Genomic DNA, 25,712 nt, shown 5'->3' on the forward strand with positions numbered 1-25,712 from the left:
AAATTACCAACCGCCGGGATCTAACGGTTCTGTTTTCAGTAACTGAATCTTGGGCACGGGGGCGTGTTGAGTGGACACGGCCCCGTGTTCAGCTTACTGTCTGACTTAAAACAGGATTGCCAGTTCCAATGATTGAGCACGGGGGCGTGTTCAGCAGGCACGGCCCCGTGTTGAGCTCTGCAGAAGCTGAAAATCTAAGAAAAAATCCTAAAAAATTAAAGAAAAATAAAAATATGATTAGGCCGTTGATTCCTAACTTTCTTAAAATCCTTGTGTCCCCGGCAACGGCGCCAAAAACTTGATGTGCGTGAAGTGTGTTATATTTTTGATGAGTATTTAAGCCCCTTTTTACACTTTTAGCCAAGTTTTAAATTTATAAAACACGATATTTACTAACACTAAACACACATATGGGCAAGTGCACCCATCGTGGGCGTAGTATAGTGTTGGTAAGATACCGAGGTCGTCCAAGGACACAAGAGCTTTTAATACCGGTTTATCCTCAACGTCTAATCAAATCAAAAAGTGAGAAAAATGTTTTAAACTAAGAAAAATAAAAACTAACTAAATGCTGAAAAATAAAATAAAATAAAAACAGATAGACAAGATGAATCACTTGGATCCGACACGTGTAGTAGTATAACCTTTGATTATTTTCGCACTTTTGCACTTGTTTAAGAGATTATCTTAGTTATTGTAGTAGGCCCCTCTTTTGAAGGCGACGTTACCCTCAACCCCAGTAGTTTGAGTCAGCAAGGATACAATCCTAAAGGGTCGGATTATTGAAAGATAATGAATTAAGTTATTAATGCAAATTGTGGTAGGCCCCGCTTTCGGCGGTGACGTTACCCTCGGCTAAGTAGTCTGAGTCAGCAGGGATACAGTCCTAAATAACCGGGTTATAGTATTAATAGTAGTTAACTTATGAGGGGGTCAAAGAGTTTGGATCCCCGCCATCCAATACCTATCGGCATTGAAGGAGATCCTACTAAATTTGACCCAGGTCCCAAGCAGGACCTCTAAACGCTGAACAAGGGCAAGACCTTTACCAAACCGTTCCCTTAACCCCCGACCAGGTAGCCAACATACCTCCATATAGACCGTGGAGATATGAATGGTGAAAATCTTTTATTTTATATAGACAGTAAAATAACGCCAAGACACCACGGACAAACGATAAGGAAAGATCACCTTCAACATAAGTAACTAGTTATTAAAGTCATTAATACAAAACCAAATAAAAAGTGCAAAAGATTAAAAATAAAAGTATTATACTAAACACTTGTCTTCACCAAGTGATGTAAGAGACTTAGGCAAACATGGCCTTGATTGTCAAGAACTCTTACTATCAATCTTGGATCCCGAGATGACTCACACACTCTACGATGGACAATAGATGATGGTGGTGGATGATGGTATTATGGTGGTGGTGGGTGGTGGATGAAGTGTGAGAGAGGTGGTGTGCCAAGGGATGAAATGGAATGAAACCAAGCTCCCCTATTTATAGGCTGAACAGAAGGCTGGGCACGGCCCCGTGTCCGCTAGACACGCCCCCGTGCCCGTCTGACATTCTCTCTCTTCATTAATTATAATTCGCAATTACAATTAATGCGCCTGCTCTACTTTCACCACGCCCCCGTGCCCGCTGGACACGGCCCCGTGGTGGGCAATGGAAGCTTCTACTGGTTTGTCTTTTCTGCTGCTTCCTGGGCACGGCCCCGTGTCCGCTGGACACGGGGCGTGTTCAGTCTTCTGTTTTCTCTTCTTTGCCTTGGGAGGTGCCGTTGAGGATCCGGGCAGTCTACTTTTATTCCTTTTCTTGTATTTATGCTAGAATTAGTTGTCTTTTTGCTTCTTTTGTGATTTTGAGCTCATTTCATCCTAAAAATACAAAAGGAAGACAAAAACACTCTTTTTCCAACATTAGTACTAAAAAAGGGTTAGTTTTATGCCTTAATTGATGTGATTTATATGTTGCATTTTACACACATCAAATACCCCCACACTTGAACTTTTGCTTGTCCTCAAGCAAAACTCTTTAAATGTGGCTTACACTCCCAAATGGAATAGGTAGAAGAGAAGGTTTTTAGCTTGTCCTAGAGTGTCGGGAATCCAAGGTCTTTGTAAGTTTTATTTTTATTTATTTACAATCCTATTCGTTATGATTTATTTTGAACGTTTCATAAGATATATTACTTATTTGGGCATAGCATGCCTTATTAAAATTCCATTTATATACAAGTTCACATACCTCACGGGGGATCACTCAACACTCGGCCGAAAGTGTATATTTTTAGTGAATCACTCGAGAGCGGCATGGAACTTACGCCTTCCATAGGCTTGCCAAGCAATCAATCCTCCTCCTTTTTAACTTTTTACCTTTGCAAATATCAAGAGGACTTTTGGGTGAAGGGTTAGGCTTGGGTTAAAGGTGGGTGGGTGGGTTAGTGGTTAGTAAAAAGGGCGAAAAATCGTAAAAAGCGTCGGTTTTCGTAAAGTACCTTGTCTTTAGCGACTTTTTATTTTGAAGTATTTCTCCAAACAAGCTTTTATATAGCTTTTGTTTGTTTTTGACTTCATCATTGTTGTTGTTGTTGTTTTTTTTTTCATCACCTAAAAAGGCGAGTTTACCAAAAACCGAGCTTGTTACTAAAATAAAGGGTGAAAAATAAAAAAGGTTTTTGGTGGGTGAAAAGGGTTTTGGGGTAATGAAATGAAAAGGTTTAGGCTCAAAGGGGCTATCTAGGGGGATTTTTGGGTAGGTGAAAAAATGAAAAATAATGGTTTTGGAAGAAAAAATGGTTAGTACTAATGCCTCCATCATTTACTTACTTGGGTTTAAGTTGGTAAGGACCGGGAATGTATTGTCGTGGCAAGTTCTAGATTTGTAAGAACCAAGCGGCTATTCACACAAGAAACGAAAAATGAGCATTTAATCTAAATATGTATATTTTTATGCTCAATAAAGGCTCAAAACTCACTTTTGTGGGAATGTGTTTTTTTTAATGTGATCAAGTATATATATAATCGAATTTTTAACTAGACTTGTTATGCCGTTTGATAATTTTCTTATGTTGGTTCTTTGTTATCACGACGCTATCGGTTGTAAACTTATAAAAATATAACCTTTTTAGAACTTGTTATTCCCAACTCAAACTAAGACAAGTAAATAAAAAAAAAATGAAAAAGTTTTTGAAAAAAATTTTTGGGGTGTTTAGCGGTTCCAATAGAGTTTTGTGTAAGGCTTGTATTTAGGATTTGCAAAATTCAAGGTTTTAGCATCCCCCCACACTTAAATTACACATTGTCCTCAATGTGTCCAAAAACAATGTTTTTGGTTGATTAGAATGTGTAAAAGTGGGTTAAAAAGCAAAGATTTATGTTACTGGCATCTTGGACACGGCCCCGTGGTGACCAGGCACGGCCCCGTGGTCAAGTGCCAGTAACAAAAATTATAGAGTTGAAACAGAAGCCTGGACACGGGGGCGTGTCCGCTGAATACGGCCCGTGTCCAGTTACCTGAACTGGGTGTTTTCCTGCAGGTGGCTCAGCACGGGGCCGTGTTGGTTGGGCACGGCCCGTGTTGAGCCTTCTGTGATGGAGATTTGTGTCGGGTTGCTCTGTTCTTCGTGCATGGTTCCATTTTTCTCGTTCCCTTTTTCATCCATTACCACCATGAGTGTGTTTTATTCGCAAAACAACCATCAATCTTAAAAACCATCATAATATTGCAAACATAGAGAAATATTACATTAAGTTAGCTAAATAACTAGGGGATACATGAGGTTATCATAAGGGTTCTACTTATTTAGGAAAATTTCGGGAATAGCTTCCCGATGTAGTAACACTCTCTAGCCGATGGCTCCTCGGTTGTCATTCAAAGCCATTCTTCTATCTCCCTTGGGAGGTAGAAGGTGGCTTCATTCTCTTCGGTGTCTTGAGGAGGAACGCTCACCGGGACTCCTTGCACCACCCTTGGTTGAGGCACTTGGTGCATGGCGTGCCATTCGGCTGGAATGATGACCTCGGGTACTACATTCCACGCCCTTTGGGTTATCACCGGAACCAAAGGCGGGGAAGCGAGAAGGTTTAACCTCTGGTGCAGGAGGTTTACTTCTCGCAGGCAGCCCTCCAAACCTACCGTCAGATGATTAATACGGTCCACCAATGCTTCTTCCACTCCCGTCATCTCGTCTATGGCTTTCCTCAAAGCGTAAACGTAGTTTACTAGGGAATCCTCCGCCGTGGACGACCTCCTTCCATTTCGGTTATTTCTCGAAGATGTTCCGCTATTTCTGCTGGCCATTTTCTGCGAAAGAAGCCGAAGATAACTAAACTTTTGCAGAACAGTACCTCGAACACGACCCCGTGCTCAGTGAGCACGGCCCCGTGTTCAGCTGTCTGCAGGATTTTTGTCTAACGATTCTAGGTTTTTAAATTATTTTAATACACTTTTATCGTGTTCTAAGCTCAGATAATTTAAAACAAAGTTATAGAACTAACTTTAGATAAGAATCTGCAGCCAAAAATCCTACAAACCTTTCATAGAAGATTGGAATCATGGGTTTCCAAGCTTCCATGGAGGGGATGTTTGAAAAATTTTTGGAAGAAGGAGAAATGAACAAAAGTGGAAAAGACAAGATGGTCCTTAGGAACCTTCTTTTAGCACTTACCTAGGATGGTATATGTGAAGATCCCAGGAATCTCTGCTTGGTGAAGTGGTAAAAAATGAGCAGGATTCAGGCTGCATTTAAAGAAAACGACAGCACACTGAACACGGCCCCGTGTTCGCTGGACACGGCCCCGTGTGCAGAGAAAATCCTGACACATTTTGTCCGTATTCTGACAGAATCAGCAGAGAATCTTCTGAGTGAACACGGGGGCGTGTTGACCGGGCACGGCCCCGTGTCGGCAGCCTGTTTCATGGAGTTTACTAAGGAGTTTATTTATATCGGGTGGTTCTTGATTTGTTGGAACAACCCCAAAGTGCCTAAGATACCTTAATTGTCCTATACTAAGGCGAGAACGCAAGAGGTTATCGGTGAGGGTAATTCTTATTTTCATTCTAGGTGGACAAGTCTAACCCTTTTCCGGGCTCTCGTTAAAGAAGGTGTATGCCGAATCGCTCAGGTCTATGTATACACCGAACGAAGTCGATGGGGAGTCCTTCACGGCACAATCGACACAGGGACGACTATCGTCCACGTCTTTTCTAGGTATGAAGGTATTTTCGGGAGCAACGAGGTTGTCAGAATGCGGTTCCAACATTTCCTCATGGTCATCATCTTGGGATGGATCTATAAAATCCTTCCTAAGTTCTTTTGACCAATTGAGAATTAGTTCTTCTAGTTGAAATAACTCGTCAAGGAGCATTTCTCCTAGAATATCTGGCTGGGCGCATTCGAGGGAGAGATAGTGCTTATTTTTACTTTCGCCCCTCTTAAGGTTACAAGGAATCGGTGAGTCTATATAGTGGGGCCTATAGTTGAGAAAATAACATTTTAATTCCTCATGTTCGCCTCCACATAATCGACACCACAAACCATAAGAGTGCCGAAAGTAAAAAGAATTACTATCACTCATGTTTGTGTCAGAAATTACCAACCGCCGGGATCTAACGGTTCTGTTTTCAGTAACTGAATCTTGGGCACGGGGGCGTGTTGAGTGGACACGGCCCCGTGTTCAGCTTACTGTCTGACTTAAAACAGGATTGCCAGTTCCAATGATTGAGCACGGGGGCGTGTTCAGCAGGCACGACCCCGTGTTGAACTCTGCAGAAGCTGAAAATCTAAGAAAAAATCCTAAAAAATTAAAGAAAAATAAAAATATGATTAGGCCGTTGATTCCTAACTTTCTTAAAATCCTTGTGTCCCCGGCAACGGCGCCAAAAACTTTATGTGCGTGAAGTGTGTTATATTTTTTATGAGTATTTAAGCCCCTTTTTACACTTTTAGCCAAGTTTTAAATTTATAAAACACGATATTTACTAACACTAAACACACATATGGGCAAGTGCACCCATCGTGGGCGTAGTATAGTGTTGGTAAGATACCGAGGTCGTCCAAGGACACAAGAGCTTTTAATACCGGTTTATCCTCAACGTCTAATCAAATCAAAAAGTGAGAAAAATGTTTTAAACTAAGAAAAATAAAAACTAACTAAATGCTGAAAAATAAAATAAAATAAAAACAGATAGACAAGATGAATCACTTGGATCCGACACGTGTAGTAGTATAACCCTTGATTATTTTCGCACTTTTGCACTTGTTTAAGAGATTATCTTAGTTATTGTAGTAGGCCCCTCTTTTGAAGGCGACGTTACCCTCAACCCAGTAGTTTGAGTCAGCAAGGATACAATCCTAAAGGGTCGGATTATTGAAAGATAATGAATTAAGTTATTAATGCAAATTGTGGTAGGCCCCGCTTTCGGCGGTGACGTTACCCTCGGCTAAGTAGTCTGAGTCAGCAGGGATACAGTCCTAAATAACCGGGTTGTAGTATTAATAGTAGTTAACTTATGAGGGGGTCAAAGAGTTTGGATCCCCGCCATCCAATACCTATGGGCATTGAAGGAGATCCTACTAAATTTGACCCAGGTCCCAAGCAGGACCTCTAAACGCTGAACAAGGGCAAGACCCTTACCAAGCCGTTCCCTTAACCCCCGACCAGGTAGCCAACATACCTCCATATAGACCGTGGAGATATGAATGGTGAAAATCTTTTATTTTATATAGACAGTAAAATAACGCCAAGACACCACGGACAAACGATAAGGAAAGATCACCTTCAACATAAGTAACTAGTTATTAAAGTCATTAATACAAAACCAAATAAAAAGTGCAAAAGATTAAAAATAAAAAGTATTATACTAAACACTTGTCTTCACCAAGTGATGTAAGAGACTTAGGCAAACATGGCCTTGATTGTCAAGAACTCTTACTATCAATCTTGGATCCCGAGACGACTCACACACTCTACGATGGACAATGGATGATGGTGGTGGATGATGGTATTATGGTGGTGGTGGCTAGTGGATGAAGTGTGAGAGAGGTGGTGTGCCAAGGGATGAAATGGAATGAAACCAAGCTCCCCTATTTATAGGCTGAACAGAAGGCTGGGCACGGCCCCGTGTCCGCTGGACACGCCCCCGTGCCCGTCTGACATTCTCTCTCTTCATTAATTGTAATTCGCAATTACAATTAATGCGCCTGCTGTACTTTCACCACGCCCCCGTGCCCGCTGGACACGGCCCCGTGGTGGGCAATGGAAGCTTCTACTGGTTTGTCTTTTCTGCTGCTTCCTGGGCACGGCCCCGTGTCCGCTGGACACGGGGCGTGTTCAGTCTTCTGTTTTCTCTTCTTTGCCTTGGGAGGTGCCGTTGAGGATCCGGGCAGTCTACTTTTATTCCTTTTCTTGTATTTATGCTAGAATTAGTTGTCTTTTTGCTTCTTTTGTGATTTTGAGCTCATTTCATCCTGAAAATACAAAAGGAAGACAAAAACACTCTTTTTCCAACATTAGTACTAAAAAAGGGTTAGTTTTATGCCTTAATTGATGTGATTTATATGTTGCATTTTACACACATCAAAACACCTGCCATTGGTGGAATTTTCGTACAATAATAGCTACCATGCCAGCATTCAAATGGCACCTTTCGAGGCTTTGTATGGTAGAAGATGTCGATCGCCTATTGTGTGGCACGAGATCGGTCACTCGCAACTAACCGGTCCCGAGATTCTACAAGAAACGACTGACAAAATCCACCAGATTCGAGACAACTTGGTAAAAGCTCAGAACAGACAGAAAAGTTACGCCGATAAAAGACGCAAGCCCCTTGAATTTGAAGTTGGTGACTACGTACTCCTAAAGGTATCACCTTGGAAGGGTGTAGTCCGATTCGGCAAGAAAGGGAAACTAGCGCCTCAATATGTTGGACCTTTTAGGATTCTGGAAAGAATCGGAAAAGTCGCCTACAGACTCGAATTACCGGAGGAACTCAGTAACGTCCACCCGACTTTCCACGTCTCTAACCTCCGAAAATGCCTTGCTGATCATGATCTAATCGTACCGCTCGATGATCTTCAGGTCAACGAAATATTACACTTCGTGGAAAAGCCTGTCGAAATCATGGATCGCCAAACCAAGCAACTCAGGCGCTCTCGCATCCCGATCGTGAAGGTCCGATGGGAATGCAAACGAGGCGCGGAGTTCACTTGGGAACTCGAAAGCGACATGAAGGCCAAGTACCCGCAGTTGTTTGAATAAATAGATCTGAAGCATCAAATTGGTAAATCACGGTGTTGTGTAGCCTTCGAGCCTAATTTCGGGACCAAATTCCCTAAACAAGGGAAGGCTGTAACACCCCGTGTTTTTGAATGTCAAAGTCAAAGTCAAAGTCCAAGCCAACTTTGACTTTCTTTGACTATAGATAGTCGATTTTATGTTTTAGTTGTATTATGTGGAGTAAGTGTTGTAATCAGCAAGAATCGAAGTAATCGAATGTGTTTTAAAAGCGAACCGATCTACGACTGTGAATGATAGGAAGTAACAATGCGATAAAGTTAACCTAATCAGTAATCAAATCGATCTAACAATCAATCGAACTCGAGACTCGAATTATGCGAATTGTGGTATTGTTATACGTGTGTGTGTGCCTTATGTGTTACTTGTGCATGTTTACTTTATGTTTGGTGTGGTATTCAAGCAAATCAATCGAAAATCGAATCGAAACTCGAAAGGCAATCGAACTCAATCGAAATCGACATCGAAACGTGACTTATAGAAGATTGTATGTTAGATATAGTGGTTGGGATTAAAAGTAATTTGACTAGGAACCCTAACGTATTCGTATCATCGTCCATCGAAATCGAAACGTCGAAAATCGTCGCAAAATACTCAAAGTGTGTGGCGGATCGAACAGGAAGCATCCTGATCGAGCAGCCCACTCGATCGGAGCTCCTGGCCGATCGGCTGCCACTTTCCTCCTTTAGAAGCCTATAAATAGGGCTGTCTTTGTCTTCATTTCCACTTTTGGAAAGTTCTGACCGGCCAGCTCCCATTCTTCACCTTTTCTCAGATTTCTCTCAATCCCGGTATGTTTTCACTCTAAATCTTGTACGATCTTGATCATTACATGATTCTACCCCTTTCTATCTTTCAAAACTTGGATTTTAACCGTGAAATCACCAAGATCTAAGTGTTCTTGGGTGATGTCATCATGGTGTTCTTGAAGAACATCATGTTTTGGCCTCATTCAACTATGATTAGCTTAGATCTAACCGATTTCCACGTAAACAAGCTAAGATCTATCAAAGATCTAAACATCCACAAGCTGTGAAGGATTGAAAGAAGGAATCTCAACTTTCTTTCAACTCTTTTACACTCAATGCCTTCAAACCGATAGAAACGGAGCTTGAACCGGCTAACTAATCATTCAAACAGTTAAAAGGGTTCAAGATTCGGGATCTATGAACAAGGTTCATCGATTTTGGGTTAAACTCTAAACCGACATTCCGAACCGTTCACCGGCCGGACTTGGGTGATTCCTGTTCGAGCCAAAGAAACAAGAAGGAACGGTGGTTACCATGGTTCAACACGATGTCAAGATACCTTGAAAGAATGACAAATAAACAAACAGCCAAGTGTTAGACGAAAGGCCGATCAGGTCAGAAATGCTGGCCTAACGGCTAGGCTGTTCGAACAGCCCAGCCGATCGGAAATGCCAGCCGATCGACCGGGCCAGCCGATCGGCTAGCACATGGTCCCACACTTTCAAAATTTCATGAGGTATAGTATTGACGAAGTAGTGTTCGATCGAACATGGCACTCGATTGGTGAACATTACTGTTCGGATCATGAGATACTATGCTTCAACACTTAATCGTTTTCACAACTCGTTCGTAGTAGGGAATGCCAGCCGATTGAACAAACTGCTCGATCGAGTGACATTCAGTTGAGGACTAATACTGAAGATCCTTGCCGATCGAGTGAGCTAGCCGATCGAACAAACCGTTCGATCGACCGACTTGAAAGGTAAGAACACTTCAGTGTTCTCGTATACTACAACGAAAACTTCAAAAGTTCAAATCCTCTAACACAAACACACCAGAGGAAGAAACAATCCACTCGAATGGTCCAGCCGATCGAGCCTACCGGCTGATCGAACAGGACTGTCCAACCGGACATACCAGCCGACCGAACAGCCCGTTCGATCGAACCTGCCGTTCGATCGACCAACCCATTCGACCCATTTCACACTTGTTTACTTTTCCGCGTTACTTATCGTTATGCTATCGAACTATTCAGGTTAGTCTTACTCTCAGCGCTCCCTTCAATCCACAATCAATCACTGTGAGTATACTCGATCCCTTTTTGCTTTTAGCACTTTTGGGTGTTACATACGTTACCTACCAAATCACAATCAAACACAAACTATTTGAACGCTAACCAAATTGCATGTGCTACTTGACTAAATGAATGCGGTTTATTATGTTTACACGTGGAGTGCTATCTACCTGCCTTAGCAACGTAGTACTATAGTTTGGACTCAGCACCCGTTCACACGGGGGTTGTTAAGGACAATTACTTGCATGGATTACGGTGGTAATCATGTGTTGCGAACCGTCTCGGACGGTCAACCCGCAGTCGTTGGTATCGATGGTCCCATGTCGATAATTAACATGCATCGTTTTCCTTTGTGTACGTGCCTGGTTATGCGTAAACTATTCGAACTCTATATGCTATTATTAAACTTGTGTGCTCACCTTTACATTATATGTATTGACTTTATTTTAACGTATGTGACAGGTGCTTAAGTTGCTAGGATGCTTAGGCGCATGGTGATGAAATCAAGGCTAGGGAGTCTAGAAATAATAAACAATTGTCTGTAATAATAATTGAATCTGAGTTGTCGGAACGGAATTATTTGCCTGGTTGCTTTCTATGATAACTTGTTATTTATTTGGGACACGGTATGGGACGTGTCATTTAAACTGAATTTATATTATAGTTGTTGTGGAAACTTCTGGACAATCTATTTCGCTCAGTGCCGCGCCCCGATGATTCCGCCATCGGTTGGGGTGTGTGACATAAACGCTAATCGAACTAATCTAATCAACATCGCGCTCGCAAACTCGAATTTCGCATTTTGGTTATTGTTATACGTGTGTGTGTGCCTTATGTGTTGCTTGTGCATGATTATTTATGTTATGTCTGGTGATCAATCGAAACGCAATCGAACTCAATCGCTAAACGAATACGAAATAAGGATGATTGTATGTTGATATAGTATGTTAATTAGTGGAGAAGAGATAGCGCGAGATATGAGTAATTGGGATTAAAAGTAATTTGATTAGGAAACTCTATCGCATCGCAACACTCGCAATCGATATCGAAACAGCAAAAATCGTCGCACCGAACACTCGAACCAGGCGACCGATCGATCAGGCAACCAGCCGATCGACCAGCCGTCCGCTCGGACTGCCGTTTGATCGGACAGGCTGTCCGATCGAGCTGCCTGGCCGATCGGCCAGCCCCTTCCTCTTTTGGAACTCTATAAATACCCATGTCACTTTCATTCTTTCTACTTTTGGAAACTCTCTGTCCGACTAGCTCGTGCTCCCCACCTTTTCTCAGATTTCTCCTGATTCCGGTAAGATTTCGACCTAAATCTTGTACTTTCTTGATCTACATGCACTCCTACACCTTTCTATCTTTTAAATCTTAACTTTTAACCATGAAATCATCAAGATTCAAGGTGTTCTAGGATGACGTCATCATGTGTTCTTGAAAAACTTCATGTTTTGGCCTCAATCCACCAAAACATAGTACTATAGTTTGGACTCATCACCCGTTCACTCAGGGGTTGTTAAGGACAATTACTTGCATGGATTACATTGGTGATCATGTATTGCGAACTGCCTTGGGCAGTCAACCCGTAGTCATTGGTATCGATAGGTTCATGTCGATAACTAACATGCTTCGTTTTCCTCTGTGTACGTGCTGGTTATGCGTAAACTATTTCGAACTCTATATGTTATTATCAAACTTGTATACTCGCCTTTACACTATGTGTATTGACTTTATTTTAACGTATGTGATAGGTGTTTAGGATGCTTATCTGCTAGGAAAGCGAGGCTAGAATAAGGTCCTAGAGGCCAACAAATAGTTGTCTGTACAAATGAAATCTGAGTTGTCGGAACAGAACTATTTGCCTAGATTTTATCTGTAATAATTGTACTATCTTTTACGACATGGTATGGGACATGTTGTTTTAAGTAATTGATAAATATAATTGTTATGGAAACTTCTAGACAATCTGTTTCGCTCAGTGCCACGCCTCGATGATTCTGCCATCGGTTGGGGTGTGACAAATACTATTCCCATAGGGACCCATCAGGAAGTGTATAGGGCATTACACTTCCCATAAGGTTTCGTTGGTGGACGAATTAATTCCATACGAAGTGTATTGGGCAATATGATTCCTATCGGACCAGAAATCTGGTATATATCCAAACTTTCGGGGATGAGTGTATTCTCGCAAAAACTAGCAAGCGTACAGGAAGCGTATTGGTCTATATAGCCGTAATTCAATTGATTCAACAACATTCAAAACATTTTCAGAATCAAAACACAACAAATATCTCAAGGGATGTACAATAGTTTTTGGGGCAATACGAGATATACAAAACCTACAGAGCGTGTGCATTCTACGAGATATACACAACTTAATAAGAAAGTTTAAAATCAGAATGTATGCGGGTCGAACTCCAATGCAGAGGAGCTGTATTGCCTATCGATCCACGAGTATATCGATCCACATGTATCGATCAACATGCTTTCGTATTGAGGGATGTACAATAGTTTTTGGGGCAATATTGATCCCATGTCACCACCCAGCGCTGTCATATCCACCCATCTTCACTGTCGCCGCCACCACCCACCACTACCGCCACAACCTGCCGCTGTCGCCACCACCCACCGCTGCCGCCACCCACCAGTCGCCGCAACCCGCCACCGACTCCGTCGCCACCCCGATGGTCACCACTGTCGCCACCACTCCGCTACCAACCACCGCCGACATCCACCACCGCCTCCATTGCCACTCGTCGCCGCTACCACACACCACCGCCGCCATTGCCACTCGCCACTGCCACCACCCACCGTCGCCGCCCCACCACCTAGCTACCGCCCAACCACCTAGCTACCGCCCCACCACCAACCACCACCGTCACCGCCACCCACCACCATCGTCGTTGCCACCCACTATTGCCTCAGGGGCCACCAAGAACCACTGACAGCCACCGTTGCCGTGCGCACCACCGCTGCTCGTCGCCGCTACCACCCACCACCGCCGCCACCACCCACCACCGCCACCTCTCACCAGCCACAATCACCGCCACCGACCACCACCACCACTCACCGCAGATTTTATTCCCTTGTTTTTCTTGCCTACCAAACAATACTCGGTAATAATTTATTTCATTCTCATATGGTAACCAAACACGAAATGGAATGGTAATGCTCCATTGCATTCCCTCGTTCATTCCATTACCTCATCCATTCTATTAACCCATACCAAACACACCCTAAATGCGACACAAATAGGAATCGTATAAGGCAACACGATTCCTATTGGTACGATGTACCACCTCGCTATGACATACACGCAGTTCATAACTTAAAAGATCTGAAAAGTGCCCTCAACAGGAAGTGTACAAGGCAATATGGTTCCGTTGTCAGTAAAGTATATGAAGCGTATAAGGCAATACGTTTCCCATGTGAGTAAAGTAAGTAAAGTATAGGAAGCGTATAGGGCAATATGGTTCGTCTTGGATGGGAGGCGATGTTTTACCGATTATTTCACTGCCATTCCTTCGGGCAGGTAGAGGTCGGGTTTCCGCGTATCTGGGAGAGCCAAGAGGCTGGTGACGGTTGAGTAGTCGACCTGGCCACAGCGCCCGGTGTCACGGTGGTTGACACTCGTTCCTTTCCGTTCAAAAAAAAAAAAGATGATAAGAGCCATATGCTGCTTTTGAAAAAAAAATCTATAGGAAGCGTATAGGGCTATACGGTTCCTCTGTCCCATAATCATTGCATGAAAAGTGTCTGAAAAGTTGTACTTCAAGTACACGTATAGGAAGTGTATAGATCAATACGCTTTGACCCAGAGGAACCGTATAGCCCAATACACTTCCTGTAGTGTTAGGGATGTGCAAATAAAAAGAGGGAATGTGTGGATACCGACAGCCTTTATTAGAGACTAGTTAATATGGGTTGTCTTCCTTTGACCATAGTTTGACCTTTTATCCATACTTTCAAGTTTCAACTCATATATTTATTATGATAAGTATATTTTGGGCTGTATTATTTTTATAGTTTAATCGATAAAGATATATTAATAAAGGGCTGTATTATTTTTATAGTTTGATTGATAAAGATATATTAATAAAGTTATTGAAACGGATATTTCTAACATCCCAAGCTGGTTTATTGAACCAAAATGAATCATAAGGGCCGCATGCTACACCAAGACCTCATGAGAACATCGCCCCACGTTCTTGGGCCCGCAAAAAAAATTACCGAACGTGAAGTGTGGCTAGATCGGGACAATTGTTTTACCAAGATAAATTCAAAAAAACAGATGGGTATATATCAGTACAAATATTATATAAAAATTAGCTTTTTTCTTCTCATTTCTTCTATATAAACATCGTAAACCAACATCTTTTTTACACAAAAACTTATCTCCCTCTCTCAAATCAACCTTTATATATCGAAACAATGGCACAAAGAGTTTGGACCGATGATGAAGAAGTGACCTTGACCACGGCTTGGTTAATCAGTCAGAGGACATGCTGCTCGGAACTCAAGTACTTGGCTTTTTATTTTAATGTTTAAATAAAGATGTTTGTACTTGGCTTTTTATTAAGGCTCAATCTATTCACACACCCGGCTTGGCTATTTGGACACTTTTGGTGCCCTAGACACCTTTGAATGATATCAAATAGAAGGCAAAGAAGAAGCAGAGAATTTCGATAGTTGCCGGCGATGGTTGAAGAACGTTCTGTATGTTCCTATTTCAATTGTTTGAATTCCAATATATATACCCATCGTATTACTTTATTCACATGTCCGACAACATAGTCAAATCAGTCTTCAAGACGCCCCGTCCAGGACTAGACGAGGCGTCTTCCTCTGTCGTATTCCTCTATCGTCTAGACCATGACCCCCCATATGATGTGATTGATTTAACCTGGTATGAGGTTCAGAATCTAGTCAGAGACAAAAACCCTAGATGCCCCGTCTAGGCCTACGAGGCGTCTTAAAGGGTGTGGAAATAGGCCCTTGGGTGTGGGAATATACAGACCCTTTATTAATGAAGTTAGTATTTTATACATGTTTATTGTATTGTATGTTCTAAACTAATAATATTTTTTATGTTTTTATCTTATATTTATATTAATTAGTTGTTAAAAAAGGTTTACAGGAGTTCAAGAAACTCCACCCCACCTGTTTGAGATTATGAACACTAATATGATGAATGAATATGTTTTTGATATATGGTGGATGAGATTATGAGTTTGAGAGAATCTCATCAGCTTCTTTGACATCAGTGACTAGACCACATAAATCTTTGTTTTCATGTTCCAGTAAGTATTGCAGCATTAATCCTTTTGGTTATGAGGTTACTGATTATCATTATGGTCATGACGAAAAACATGAAGAAATGAAGTCATTATTGTTTTCAGACTGCCTTCCTTCTTCAAGCAACACTGTTTTCTAAGGACAATACCTTTTTGGAAATGTGAAATAAAGAATAAAAGTGGAAAAAATATTCCTTTTGGGTTTTGCAATTTAACTTTTGGAAGAATTTGAGTTTAAGAGGGCAGATAGACTAATGTTTACAGGATGACCAAGTTGCCTGATCAATAAGTAGAGTTATTAAAATGGCTTAGAAATATTTGTTTAGAAAAATAGAATATTATGATCCATTGCATTTAATATCTGTGTTTTTATGGGTGCCTTTTATGCAGTCAGTTTGGTAGTAAACTACAATCATACTAGTGACACTAATGATAACTATCTTTTTTAGTTTCATGTCCATATAATCCAAAATTAAAATATATCAGGTTTGTGGTTTATGTCTTAAGGAAAAAACATAATATTTCCCTGAAGCACAAGAGTCTGTGAGATTATTCAAACACAAACATAAGCCAGTCAAGAACTTGTTGCAGATGGATTTTTTGACTTTCAAATTGTGTACTTTCACATCTTCAATTCAATCAGAAGAAGGTAACCTGAAATTGGTTCAAAATCTATATATAGCATGAGAAGTCAAAAAAATATGGTGCTACAATGAATTTCTTTTTTGAAACTTATTTTTGGGCACTTGGTAATCTTACCCAAGTTTGAGGCAGGTGTGCGAGCTACTGACATTGTAGTTGTGAGCAGGATCTTCAGAACTCATGCTGCTAATTGTTAACTCTAACGAATAGCGTTCGCTGCATTCATCTTGAATACCCGTCTGGCCAACACATGTGCCCATCCTCTGATACAAAAGTTTGAGCATTTAGTAATCCTGCAGTAGATGTAGGAAAGGAAAAAGAAAGAAAAAACCCCACGAAAACAAACAGAAAAGTTTAGATGCTTATACCATCAACTGTTGTTTCAAGAATTCTTTCTCTTCCAGCAATTGAGCTTCCTGAATATCGTTTTAATCGACTTTATAAAGTTAGGACAGATTTGGCTTAAAATTATTTTTGAAACTATCATTAAACATTCAAGGCAAATTGTTGAGACCTTTTATCACTTAAGATTGCAACTTTTTGTTACATCCACTCATATATTTTGTTGTGATTAATTTTACCACTTAGGATTACAGCTTGTTGTTCCATTCGCTCGTATATTTTGTTGTGATTAATATTCCAGGTTCGTATTACCTAGACATATGTTAGGGAAAATTACAAAAACAAACCATTGACCAATGACTATTATCAAAATAGACAAGCGCCAGCCATGCCTGCAAATTTGTGGGCAAAAACGGCTTAGCCTCCATGGTTGCCGGCTTAGCAGCGTTTGTCAATTTTGACTGGTCAAATGCTTATTTTGGTATTTTTCCCGTATGTTCAAAAGTATATTAAAGGAAATCAACTTTGAACTACAAGAACATATAGGTTTAGCTCCATGACCTTCTTCTTTAAAGTGTTGATCTGATTCAACATTCTTTCGCCCTGAAAGTTTAAACATATTAAACAACGAACCATACAAATCTTGATGAACACAACTAACCAGCTGGCTAATTTATACAAGAGGCCTACACAGATAACTTACCTTTGCTTTTACGACCGCAGCCAATCCAGATTCTATAATAGCCTCTAGTTTGTTTAGCTCTTTGAGGTCAAGTCCCTGGATATCTTCTCCATTCATTTGCCTGTCATAATTGAGAATACCCCGGTTGACTAAGGTTTTAACATATCAACTGAAACCTGTAGAACCTTTGAAGTAATATAAGGAAAGGGATAGCAATTTGTACCTCAATTCGTGGGTTTTCTCTACAAGTTCTTCACTCAAGATGGCAGCTCTTTTACATGCAATCTATAATAGAAACAAACTCATTAAAATGCAGCGCTTTTCTAACCATCTTGTGAAATAAGAACAAATTAAAACCTCTAGATTTATGTGGTCCTATATTCCCACAAACACATGCTGGGAAGAAGTATATATTCTTACTTGTACACGATTGCACTCGCTACATGTGGGTATACCTACTAACTTCCAAGGATTAAGCATTTGAAACATTCAAGGAGTTTAAAGAAAAGGTTGAGACAGAGACACGAACCAACTTAAAGATGCTAAGGACAGATAAAGCAGGATAATTCACATCGGCTGAATTCAACCAATTTTGTAAAGATAACGGCATAGCTAGACAGCTTACAGAGCAATATTCCCCACAGCAAAATGAGTAGTAGAAAGAAGAAATAGGACGATGTTATCCACTACTCGTAGTATGATAAAGGCAATGAACATGCTACAAAATTTTTGGGGAGAACCATTACGACATGCAATATACGTGCTAAACAGGATTCCAACGACAACCTTGGAGAACAAGACACCATATGAAGCATTAAAAGGAAGAAAGTTGAATCTGGAACACCTAAAGGTTTTTGGCTGCACTATATACGTTGAGGTATTACCACTTCAACAAAAGAAGTTAGATGATAGAAGTATGCCTATGGTATATCTTGGAATAGAAGAAGGATCAAAGGCGTTTAGATTATTTTATCTAGCAAAGAACAAGATATGTGTCAGTAGAGATGTAAAGTTCATGGAAGGTCAGCCATGGAACTGGAATACCTACATGGAGGGGGTATAATTAGGAAATCCCGAATGGACAAACTTTTTCATTCAAGAAAACGACAACCCACCAGAGTTGGAAGAGGACGCATGATATGCACGAAATGCAACATATAAATTATATCAAACAAGGCATAAAATCAACCCTTTTATGTATTAATGTTGGAAAAAATGTGTTTCTTTGTATACTTTTGATTTTCAAGACTAAATGAGCTTAAATGTACAAAAGGAATAAATTAACGGCAAAAACCAACACAAATAAAAGAAAGAGGAATTGAAACACCATTCCTACCCTCCTACCTAAACCCCAAGATCAAAACAACAATCCAGAAGACGAACATGGGGACGTGCCATCCAGACACGAGGTCGTGCCCCACCACTGAATGAGATCAGAGGCTATGCAGATCAAGAAAAAACAAAGCAGACAAGAGACATGGGACCGTGTCCCAAGGACACATGGTAGTGGTCAGCTCCCAGATATGCAGAATCTCACAATGGACCCCATAAAGTTGACCACGGTGTCGTGTCTATTGTCACACGACTCGTGTGTGCTTACGATCTAACACTGCTCATTAAATGAAGATAGAGAAAGAAGGACACGAGGTTATGTGAAGAGACTGATTTCAGTTATAAATAGAGAGGTGTAGTTCACTTCCAACCCATCCATTGGCAAACCACTTGTCTCCCACTTGCCACCATTCCACCACCACTACAATACAATCATCCACCACATTCCTCCATTATCCACCTTTAGAGTGTGTGTGTAGTAGCCTCGGGATCCAAGATTGATCGTAAGAGTTCTTGTCAATCAAAGGTCATGTCTGGCTAATCTCTTACATCACTTGGTGAAACCAAATCTTTTATGTATTGCTTTTGATTCCAAGCTTTGTCTACTTTTTATTTGGGTTTGTATTAATGACTTTAATAACTAGATTTCTATATTGAAAGTGAACTTTACTCTATCGTTTCTTCATGTTTTGTTGATTCACTCATTCGTGTGTTTACGGTCTCTAAAGAGCATGTTAACTGCCTGGAAGGTGTTTAGAAGGGTGGTTTGGGAAAAGTTCTTGCCTCGTTCAGTGTATAGATCATGCGACGACTTGATTCAAGCTTATTAGGACTTCTCTTGAGCCAGATAACATCAAATCGGGAAAAGTAAGAATGACTTGAATCCCCTATAAATAAACTACTATTAAAACTCTAACTCGGTCTTGCGGGACTGTATCCCTACTGACTCAGACTAATATGGCTGAGGGTAGCGTTGCCTTCAAAAGAGGGACATGCCACATTTTGCATTAATAACTTACTTAATTATCTTTCAATAATTCGGCTTTGCGGGACTGCATCCCTGCTGACTCAGACCAATATGGTTAAGGGTAGTGTTACCTCCAAAAGAGGGACATGCCAAAATAGCTAAGATAATCTCTTAAAAATCCCAAAGTGCAGAAATTATAAAAGGATACGTAAAAGAGGAGTCAGAACCAAGTGATTCTATCTTTTTAAACTTACTAATATCTTTCTCAAATTTTTTGGTAGATTATACGTTGACGATATTCTGGTATTAAAAGCTCTTGTGTCCTTGGACGACCTCAGTATCTTACCATCACTATACTACGCTAATGATAGTTGCACTTGCCCAAACATGTTGTAGAGAGTGATTGTGTTGTATCGTGTTCTATAAATTTAAAGCTTGATAACGAGTAAAACATGCTAAAAATATATTAAAAATTATACCACACTCACACCACGTCAACGCACCACAGAGTCCTGATAGTAGCGGACCACACCATGAGGATAGAGGAGTGGATCAGGAAGAAAATTATCTAGACTCTTATGTAACCCCACTGGCATATTCGTACAATCCGAACTCATCAGGAAGATCTAGCAGCTTATCAAAAAGTAGAGGGTCTATCTACATTTGAAAGCACAACCAGGAGTATAAGTGACACTCCGGTACGACTAAGAAGTCTTGATGAATTATATGATGATATGGGGGAAATTCAAGTAGATCCACACGAATTACTACTTGTTGAAGAATAACCAAGAAATTACAAGGAAGCATCCATTAATAGCAAATGGATTGAGGCAATGAAGGCTGAGTTAGACTCAATAAACAAGAATAACACTTGGGGATTGATAGAATTACCAAGAGATCACAAGACAATTAGATTAAATTGGGTATTAAAGATTAAGGGGGTGTTTGTTTTTTCAGAAAAAACGCTTCTGACCTCTTATGTATGCGTCGCGCAGACCATGCGCAGACGTTTAGCTCTGCAAATCATTTGTTTTTTAGAAAACATTTCTTTAAAAAAATGTCTTCAAACCTCTGCGCCTCCTCTTCCCCACGCCGCCGGTCACCACCTCTTCCTCCTCCTCCACATCCACCGGCAACACCTCCCCCACCTCCACAGCCACCGTACAATTGGCACGAAAACCATACCCGAGCCGGTTTAGTAACGGACACAATTATCGTTATGGATCAGGCAAACCCACCGGCCACCATGTGCAAGAAAACCATTTTTTCTTCTTTCTGCAGAAAAAGAAAAAAAATCATTGGCTTCTTTCTTCTATAAAAAAATGAATCTTGAACAGTGAATAGTGCTGCCAGTATCCGATTATTTGAAGATCAAGAACAGATCTGGGAGCAAGATTTCACCTGTTTATTTGAAGGAGTGTGGTCAAAATGTATGATTTGTGACTCGTATTGTTTTCATTGTTCAAGAGAAAGGGGTTTGGGAGAAGAGAAAGGGAAAAAAGTTTGCAGATGTGGGGTAAAGAGGTGAGATAATCAAACACTCTTTTTATTACACTCCGCAGACATTTGGTCCACCTCTTCTCGTGCAGACGTTTGCAGATGTGGTCCGCAGACTGCAGACCTTTTGCATCTGAAAAAACAAACACCACCTAAGAAATATGCATGTGGAAAAAGTCATAAGTCACAAAGCAAGACTGGTAGCAAAAGGTTACATCCAACAACATGGGATAGACTTTGATGAAGTATTTGCACAAGTAGCACGTATCGAGACAGTTCGACTAATGTTGGCTTTAGGATCATATCAAGGTTGGGAAGGATACATCACTTAGATGTTAAGTCTGCATTCCTACACGGAGGTCTCAAAGAAGAGGTCTATGTTTCACAACCAGAAGGACTCGTAAAGCCAATAGATGAAGAAAAGGTTTACAAACTATCAATAGCACCGTATGGATTAAGACAAGCATCACATGCTTGTAATATGAAGTTAGATCAAACACTAAAGTCACTTAACTTCAAGAAGTGTACTTTAGAATAAGTAATCTATACAAGGGAAAGTAAGAGTTTTACACTAATCGTCGGAGTATATGTTGATGGATAGTCACTAGAACTTCAAGGAAGGAGATAGACATTTTCAAGTCTCAGATGTAGAAGAAATTTGAAATAAGCGATATAGGATTGCTAGCATACTATCTGGGAATAGAAGTTAGTCAAGCAGGGGGTGATATAGCTAAAGCAAACATGGTATATAAACAAGATACTCAAGGAAGCTGATATGTTAACCTACAACGAGACAAATATTCCTATGAATCCAGGAACATAGTTAACAAAGACTAAAGAAGGAAATCTAGTAGATGCAACACATTACATAAGCCTAATTGGTTCTCTCAAGTACTTAATGCATACAAAATCTGATCTATGTTACTTAGTCAGTTTGCTTAATAGATTCATGTAAGAACCAAAGGAGCATCACTGAAGACAGTCAAGCAAGTGCTACGCTACATCAAAGGAACTAAAGAGCATGGAATCATCTACAAGAAGCAAGGAGAATGTAAGATCACAGGTTATAGTGATAGCAGTTATGGAGTTAACACAGACCAAGGAAAAGATGCAGCCGGTCTAGTATTTTACCTTGGAGAATAACATATAACCTGGTGAACACAAAAGAAACAAACAATGACACTTTGATCATGGGAATCAGAGTTCATAGTAGCCACTGCGGCAGCATGCCAAACACTATGGCTTAAAAGATTGTTAAGGGAAGTTACATGTTGGAAATAAGAGAAGATAACGCTAAGGGTGGATAATACTTTTGCAATAGCACTCATGAAGAATCAAGTTTTTCATAGAAGAAGCAAGCACATTAACACACACTATCATATCATAAGAGGATGCGTGGAGAATGAACACATCAATGTGTATGAGGGTTGTTATGTAATTAGTAGATAGATTAGTTTGTTACGTAAATAGATTAGTGTAACAAGTGCGAGGACTGGAAGTGTCGAAGTGAAAGTTTATAACCTACACTTGATGGATCGACGCCTCTTCATCAGACGCGACCCTTCAAGAAGCGACAAACATCATATGAAGCCAAGCATCACATCAATTCATCAAAGAACATGTCTATTCGACGGCACCTGTTGGATTAGTATAAATAGGGCTTAATTTCTCATTTGTAATCATTAGATGTACTTAAACATCCAGTTTATATATACAAGTTATTCATGTTCTACAAATCAAAGATCACTTCTTGGCAACAATAAGGAGGCCACGTTGTAAGCCATTTTTATGTCATTAAAGTGTTCGTGTGTCTATCTTTTAGAGGGACTACGGTGCGGTGACTGGGAATCAAAGGAAAATAGAGAAAAAAATGAGTAAAGGGGAAGGGAATCGAGCCTAGCTATTAGGCCTCTTGTCATCCTTAGTGAAGAACCATTAGTAAGAATCTCTTTAGCCAAAAACCTAAGTTCATGAGTTTTTCTTGGGTTTATATGAAACTTGGATATCATTGTTTCGTTTGAGTTAAAAAGAATTGACTTTTTTAAGTGTGTATGTGATTTGAACACAAAAACTCCAAATGTTAAACTTAAATCTTTAGAGGATTTAGGGTTTTGGGGTTATGTCTGAAGTTATTAATGCTTACTAATAGAAATAACGAGGAAATTATGATATTTTAAGCTAAGTTCTCTTTACTTTTCCATTATTTGTTTAAAGTGATTAGACATGTGATGAGATTAATTACAAGTTTTAGTTGTGTTTTTGGAGAATTGCCCAAAATTGATGATATTAGGGTTTAATGTTAAACAAGGTTGAGCATATCTATGTATGGGTGGAAATCGCCAAAGCCCGTACTTACAATTGATTACAAACTAGAATTAGTGTTAAAGAACTAGAATGGGTGAGTTTTGATGAATTGATCACCCAATAGGTCAAGAAAAGAGGAAAGGAGGGTTAAGGACTAATATTGATCCTAAGATGATGGTGAACTAGTCCTAATATCTTGTGTATATGTATTCAAGATGGATTGAAGGTGTAACTAACTAAACTGGCATATAAGTTGTATTGTGTTTTACGCTAAGGATTTGCATTTTGACATGTAATGTGTTGACTTTAGGAGGTCAACAACTTGGGAGAAGACTCGTGCAATAGAAGGTTTCTCGAGCAATGGTGAGTGTTAACACAACCCAAGCATGAAACTATATGTGTATGATATGTGTGGTTTGAATGAATTTAATTTCTTTGTAATATTGGTATGATTATGGGTTATTTATGTCCATTATGTGGACTTGTCAATATTGTTGCACAAAGGGTTATTGAGTCTAAGGATCCACAATGAGTATTAATGCAAAAATGACAACTTTGATTCACAAGTGGGTTTGTGAACGTTGGGCGAAACGTTTCACCATGGGTATTCATGGCTATTCCTTGGCCATGGCTATTCCACAGATAGATAGAAGCTGAATACACACAATTAAGAGAGATATCCATGGCCGTTCAAAAAAAAGAGAGATATCCATGGCTATTCCAAGCTATAAAACCTACAACTATATCATACCATCTTGATGTGTCAGTGTAATTACTAATTATGTATTAGATCAATTAGCAATTTTGCTTAACAGTATTCTGTTCATTAACAGAATTTGAATAGTCCGGGCAAATGCATAAAATGACTTGTAAAAACAAATACCTCCATTTTCTGATCAGATGATAGTTGCACTTCTCCAACGTTCTGGGATTGCAGCTGTCCATGCCTTTCTAGCACTTCACTCATACTTTTGACAAAAAAAATTCGGAAGTTATGATCAAGACATGTAGCTAGCTTGACAATATACTTTCACAATCTTACAATAACTTGCTATTATATATAACAACTAAATGAAAAATATATAAAGTATGATTGTGATTAGAAATAACACATCCTCGATTTTGGTTTGAAGAAACAATATGATCAGCTATACAAATCTGAGAACATAATATATATCAACTATGAATTCATAGTGGCGGGTATAATATTCCAAATTCTCCATTCCTAGTATTGGTGGCCACTTGGTACTTAGTCTCAGTATAATTATCTACTTGATTTATTAAATTGTTTTCCAAGTAGTAATCATGTAAGAAAATTGTATATTCTGGATCTAGAGGTCTCGATCTAAGACTGATGTTGAACACTATATACCCGCCAGCATCAATTATTGATTACATATATTCATGCAAGAATGTTTCATCAGTACATTGACAACTAGCTATAAAAGGAAATAGGCTTGTGTTCTTATTTAGTAGCTGAAACCCTAATTTCTATTAACAGAATCTAAATAAAATAAAATGACACAGTGATAAAGAATCAAAAGTGATGACTGTTTTTCTACTTAGAACAGAAATTCAAACATTGTGCTAGATTTACAAGTACACATGAATCTCTCAAATGTCACATATATGCACACACACAAATGTACCTGAACTCTATTATAAACACCTGTGTAACTGTGATACTGATCAAGGCACTTTTCCAGCTACCAATGCTTTTAAACATGTTCAGTGATGATATATTACTATCCATATGTCCTTTTTTCATCACACTTTAATTTGATTAGAGATGATATTTCCTCTTTAAGAAAGAACTACAAGGTTAGTCATTTATAGTTTTGATTAGAGATGATATTTCCTCTTTAAGAAAGAACTAAAGGTTAGTCATTTATAGTATTATGTGCTTGCAATAGGCATGCCTAAATCTCATTTTATCTTAGTTCCTTCAAACAGCTTTGATAGAGTTCACTAAAGACTCCCTTGCCAGATCTGATAAGTACTGCTAATTAATGATTCACTTCAGCATCAAATAACACACACGCGCACATACGCGCGCACACACATATATATACATATAGATAGAGAGAGAGAAAGGAGAGAGACCTTGAGGGAGAGTAGTGAAAGAGCTTTCCGGTGGCAGAGAAGACGATTAGAGCCAGATCAACATCACAAAGTGTAGACAACTCTTGAGCTTTCTTGAAAAGGCCTCTTCTCCTCTTTGAGAAGGTCACCTGCCTTGCTGCTAGGTTTTCTATCTTTCTGATCTGGGTTTTCTGTCTCACCATCTTCATCTTGTTATAGT

At 39.8% G+C, this 25,712-nt stretch overlaps 2 protein-coding genes across 5 annotated transcripts in view; one reads left to right on the forward strand and one right to left on the reverse strand.

The window, feature by feature from the left end:
* Positions 1–12,749: 12,749 nt before the first annotated feature.
* Positions 12,750–13,295, forward strand: LOC110918982 (proline-rich extensin-like protein EPR1). The gene has a single exon (XM_022163258.1). The coding sequence runs from the start codon at positions 12,750–12,752 to the stop codon at positions 13,293–13,295; it is 546 nt and encodes a 181-aa protein (XP_022018950.1).
* Positions 13,296–16,077: 2,782 nt separating this feature from the next.
* LOC110917418 (MADS-box protein SVP) overlaps positions 16,078–25,712 on the reverse strand; it is a 9,946-nt gene continuing 311 nt past the window's right edge. For 3 of the 4 annotated variants that reach the window (XM_022161980.2, XM_022161978.2, XM_022161979.2), the window contains exons 2-9: positions 25,514–25,712; positions 24,294–24,378; positions 17,534–17,595; positions 17,332–17,431; positions 17,190–17,231; positions 16,655–16,702; positions 16,404–16,549; positions 16,078–16,298 (exon numbers count right to left, since the gene is read on the reverse strand). The exon at positions 25,514–25,712 is cut by the window's right edge and continues 6 nt beyond it. In XM_022161980.2, coding sequence (XP_022017672.1) covers positions 16,280–16,298; positions 16,404–16,549; positions 16,655–16,702; positions 17,190–17,231; positions 17,332–17,431; positions 17,534–17,595; positions 24,294–24,378; positions 25,514–25,701 — 690 coding nt within the window. In that variant the 5' untranslated portion in view covers positions 25,702–25,712 and the 3' untranslated portion in view covers positions 16,078–16,279. Of the gene's footprint in view, positions 16,317–16,403; positions 16,550–16,654; positions 16,703–17,189; positions 17,232–17,331; positions 17,432–17,533; positions 17,596–24,293; positions 24,379–25,513 lie in introns of all 4 variants that reach the window. The other variant, XM_022161981.2, reaches the window with a different exon arrangement.

Source organism: Helianthus annuus, chromosome 16, assembly GCF_002127325.2.
Source record: "Helianthus annuus cultivar XRQ/B chromosome 16, HanXRQr2.0-SUNRISE, whole genome shotgun sequence".
Classification (NCBI taxonomy): Eukaryota; Viridiplantae; Streptophyta; class Magnoliopsida; order Asterales; family Asteraceae; genus Helianthus; species Helianthus annuus.

What these genes read in the sequence shown, in the direction of transcription:
- LOC110918982 (XM_022163258.1), top strand. Translation starts at nt 12,750, where the DNA reads ATGTATGCGGGTCGAACTCCAATGCAGAGGAGCTGTATTGCCTATCGA.